This window comes from Lactuca saligna, chromosome 1 (assembly GCF_052625555.1).
Source record: "Lactuca saligna cultivar CGN05327 chromosome 1, ASM5262555v1, whole genome shotgun sequence".
Taxonomy (NCBI): domain Eukaryota; kingdom Viridiplantae; phylum Streptophyta; class Magnoliopsida; order Asterales; family Asteraceae; genus Lactuca; species Lactuca saligna.
The window spans coordinates 84,068,750-84,073,666 of NC_136417.1; the positions used below are offsets into that span (position 1 = coordinate 84,068,750).

The 4,917-nt window shown below is 33.5% G+C and overlaps 1 protein-coding gene across 2 annotated transcripts; it reads left to right on the forward strand.

Annotated features, from left to right (window-relative positions):
* Positions 1-1,159: 1,159 nt before the first annotated feature.
* Positions 1,160-4,497, forward strand: LOC145040690 (uncharacterized). 2 transcript variants are annotated; one of them, XM_078988598.1, is made up of 6 exons: positions 1,160-1,305; positions 1,418-1,524; positions 2,107-2,610; positions 2,740-2,871; positions 2,954-3,558; positions 3,754-4,497. In XM_078988598.1, exons 2-6 carry the CDS (start codon positions 1,443-1,445, stop codon positions 4,384-4,386), a joined length of 1,956 nt encoding a protein of 651 aa, XP_078844724.1. In that variant the 5' UTR covers positions 1,160-1,305; positions 1,418-1,442; the 3' UTR covers positions 4,387-4,497. The 2 variants fall into 2 exon arrangements, with proteins under 2 accessions (XP_078844724.1, XP_078844727.1); XM_078988601.1 differs by lacking the exon at positions 1,418-1,524 and having other exon boundaries at positions 1,161-1,305.
* The last annotated feature ends 420 nt before the right edge of the window (positions 4,498-4,917 follow it).

Consider the following 4,917-nt stretch of genomic DNA (forward strand, 5'->3'; position numbering starts at 1 on the left):
CGAAAGGTGAAGGTCCTTACGAATAAAGAAGTTTCCCTGGTTCAGGTCCAATGGCAGCATCGGAGGGGATCCGATTTGACTTGGGAACCAGATTCAGAGATGCGGGAGCAGCATCCAGAGTCAGAGACCGTGTGTTGTTATCCTTATCATTGATTCTCTTCTCTCCAAATCTCTCCAATTTGGGATGAAGATTAGGAGGGAAGATTTCCTCTGATTTCCTTTCTTTTCTTCCTAAATCATTCCAAAAAAAAAAAAAAAATCGGGAAGACGATGGTTTACTCTCTCTCCAATTCCCTCCCTCTCTCCACTTCCCCCGTTAAAACCATAGGACCGACCCTGGTTAAAACATCGATAATAGAATTCATTTTAACTTCTTAAGTATTAACAATGATTTCTTTTGTTGCAAATCATAATATTTAAAAAGAAAACCTCTTGAACAAAAATAATAATAATAATAATAATAATAATAAAAAAAAAAAAAAAAAGAAGACTGTATTTACCATATGCCAATAATGGAATATGATCACAACGAGATTAACATGAGTGTCATGATACTATTTTTAATTCGATATAAATGGATGAATCGATGATGTTCCATGCACTTCTTGCAATCTACGATGTATGATTTCAAAATTAAATGAATAAATTTTGAGACTCAACAATATATTAATAAATACTAAAGTGGTAAGATGAAATGAGGATAAAGTCATAAAACTTTAAAATCTTAAATGGGATCTTAAGATCCCAATATAAATCTTTAAGATAAATCCAAGTATGATTGATTTCATTTTTGGTTTGTATGATTTGAAGATCTTACGAATTTAACACCATGTACTTCGCTTTCATTTTTATTATTCATTTATTTTTCTTTTGACTATGAGGATTTTGAATAGTTCTGCAAAAGGATTATTTGGGCCGGTAATATTTTTTGTTAATGTAATTCAGTAATAACAAATTTTTTATTATTGTTATAGCTATGTCGTTCAAGTCAAACTATATGAAGAAGTTTAATTATTCAACTTTTGGTATTTATTTTATTATTATGAAAACATTAAATTATATTAAAAATGACAAATGGAAACGTCGACAGTTCATTTATGTTTTCCCACTAACTTGACAGCTTTCATACTATATACCTAACATTGCCTCAATGGCTCTATTTCAGATCTATTGAGATGCCTTTGTTTTTTATAAGCGTTGACGATGACTTACATACTTAGACCATCAAGTTCTTCATACATAAATCCATGTCTTCAACTCCTCATTGCTACTATGCATTAATTCAGAGACATTCATAAGGACGCTGTAAGTGCAAATTTCTCTTTACTATGATTTAGAGTTAGTTTCATCCACACCAAGTGCTATCTTCATGGTGTCCATTTTTGGCTTCTAATTACTAATATGTGAGAGTATACAGGTGAAGTAATTAAGAACTCCCAGAAATGAACCCCACAAACACAAGCACAACTGCCTTTTCAAGAACAAAAACAATAATTCGAAACCTACCTATTCGAGATCTACTTGGTAAACTTTTATATTGAGCATGATGACATTTTCGGTTAACATATCATTATTAATCATTTCAATATTGCTACACTTTTAAGAACAAAAATAGAAGGAGTTTTTTATAAAGCTTTTTCTTCATGGAAAATACCAAATGAAAAAACTCATTATATGATCCCCATAAAAGATTTTTTTTTTTGTATTTTGAATATTTGTGTTACCTTTAAGTCGTGTGTTTATAATTGCTTTAAATCCTATGAGAACCGCGACAATCATCGAAAAAGTTTTTGTTTAATTTAAAATTTTCTCCAATAACATTTTCAATTTATAAAGATTTTTTGTTTTGAAAAATTTCTTTTAACCCATTAATCTCATACAAATCGGTTTAAGACCAAAAGGGATACCTCCACTATACTAACTAACTCTTGATGACAAACACCCGTTATTAGTTTAGACCTTACAAGGCCGAAGATCCTAAAAATCATATTTCTTTTTGTAGATTTAATAAAAAAAACCAAAATACAATGGGCTTAGTGTTCATGTGGTGGAAAAAAGATACCTAATTGTCAACTCTTAACTAACCTCACTTTTGTTACTTAATAGGGAATAGAGCTCAGTACCTCAGCATTTGCGTTCCTCTCTATAATGCATCAATCAATGGTGATTGGGAAGCTGCTCAAGCCATTCTTGATAAACATCAATATCTAGATCTAGTAGGATTTGCCATAAGTGAAAACTATGATACTGCACTTCACATTGCAGCATCTGCGAAAAGCAGCAAACAGATAGAAAAGTTTGTACAAAATCTGGTGAACAAGATGACAAGGGAACAGTTAGAACTCAAGAATGATAATGACAATACTGCATTTTGTTTAGCAGCAGCAGGCGGAAATGTCAAAACTGTTATGATTATGTTGGAAAAGAACGGGAACCTTGGGGATATCACTGGAAGTAATGGAATGATGCCACTCTATATGGCATCATTATTTGGAAAACATGAAATGGTGAATTATCTTTATGATAAATCTAAGGAAATGTATGGAGATTGTTGGACAGATAAGAATCGCAGTTGGGTTCTACAGAAATGTGTGGAAGCTGATCAATATGGTATGTAGTTGTTGCTCCATTCTTGTTGTTTTATAAATGTTTTCATATGTGCTTCAAAAAAAGTTGAATGATATCTGTTGCGTTTGATGTAATACTTTCCCTGATTAAATGTTAAAACAAATTATGCAGATATTGCATTGAGAATAGTGTCTCGATGGCCATTGCTTGCAAAAAGTGGGATTTTACTTGGAGTTTTGGCTCGAAAACCTGATGCATTTAAGGGGGTAAAACCACATTTTATCTGGAGAATCATATGTCCAAGTGAATATCTCTACTCTTATATTTTGCTTATCAACTCATTTTTATTCACCTATTTGATTTCATATTTGGTTATGGGTTTCAGTTTTGGCGTTGATTCATGTGAAGGTTGGGCCTTCTGAAAAAGAAACCGATGCCATGGAATTACTAAAAATTATTTGGTCAGAAATTGTGAAATTATCTAAAGATGAAATCAATAGTATTATCAGAGGTCCAGCTGACATACCAACAAATAATGGAAAAGAAAAGGAAGATGTCGAGCAACTACTTGGGTCCATTTTGGAAAATGTTACGAAGATGCCCAATAGAATTCATAACCTATGGAGTAGAAAGCCAGTCGATCATGAAGCAAAAAATGTAAATCAAAAGTTTTCTTCCCGCGTACTATTTGTGGCTGCAGAGATGGGAAACACTGAATTTCTAGTGGAGCTCATTCGCCAATATCCAGATTTAATATGGAAGAAAAATGATAACGAACAAACTATATTTCATGTTGCTATATCACATCGTCATGAGGGTATCTACAATCTTCTACATGAGATTGGCTCGATGAAAGATATGATAACACCTCTGAAGGACCTGAAAGGAAATAATATGTTACATTTAGTTGGGAAGTGTGCAAAGAAAAAGAGACTTCAAGTAATTTCCGGGGTTGCTCTACAAATGCAACGAGAGTTGTTGTGGTTCAAGGTACTTCAATTCTTTCTCTCTAAGACATTAGCTCTCTCTTTACATCTCTGCACTTTCATCTTTCATACAACTAGAAGTTATTACTTAAGTTGCTTCTACTCTATCATCCATGAATAGATAAAATTGTTTTAAAATAGAAAGTTTCAAAGTGGACAAACCAAACAAAAGTGATTAACCTTTCTTTTGTGTACGTAGGAAGTAGAAGGTATGATCCCTCCTTCGTATCGAGAAAGGAAGAACAATGATGGTTTAACACCACATGAACTGTTTAGCAAGGAGCACAAAGACCTACTCTCTTCAGGTGAAAAGTGGATGAAAGAGACAGCTAGCCAAAGTATGGTGGTGGCAGCTCTTATATCTACCATTGTTTTTGCAGCAGCGTTTACGATTCCTGGTGGTTATAATCAAAATACTGGTGTTCCTATGTTCTTTCAAAAAAGATCTTTCATAGTATTTGTCATATCAGATGCCATTTCTTTGACATTCTCGTCCGTTTCACTCCTAATATTTTTATCTATCCTCACATCTCGCTATGCTGAAGATGATTTCTTGGAATTATTACCGAAAAGGCTGATGAGAGGCCTAACAACACTCTTCTTTTCTATCGCAGCCATGATGGTCGCTTTTAGTGTTAGTTTTTTCGTCCTTTATCATAACAACTTGATATGGATACCTATTGTTATTAGTGCAATTGCTTCCGTACCGGTCTTTTTATATGCTAGACTTCAGTATGATCTTCTGGGGGATGTTTATAACTCAACGTATACTTCTAAGAATCTCTTCAAGCCAGAAAAGCTAAAGATTTACTATCAAAATCCAAAGCACTAATACCTTGTCGTTTAACTGTAACATTCATTTCAAGATGTACGATTGTTATGTCTTAGTTTGTATCGGTTGATAATCTATATATATGATATGTGGACGATTAATATTTTTATTGCCAATTGTTTTGGAAGCAATCAAACAAAAGCAAGAAAACGACAAAAAAAAATTATGTAGCGTGATCGATTTGACATCAGTGTGGCTATAGTGCTTGAAAACGATAACTTTACTGGTCAGCACGAAGTCCATCTCGCCACACGACATAACCAAGAAAATGAACTTAACCATTAAACAAAACATTTAGCATCAACATAGAATTTGTTCCTATGAAGGACCAATAAGATCTCTCTCAATCAAAAATGTTAAGGTGTACTGCATAGTACGTACCACTACAAATAAAAAGTCATTTAGTCGCACACATTTTTTATGTCACTTAAATTTTGTACCACTCATTCTCGTTTTTAGTGGCACTATACATGTGCCCTCACTACAAGAAAGGGTAGCATTACCGGCAAAACAAGGTAATAGCGGCGACAT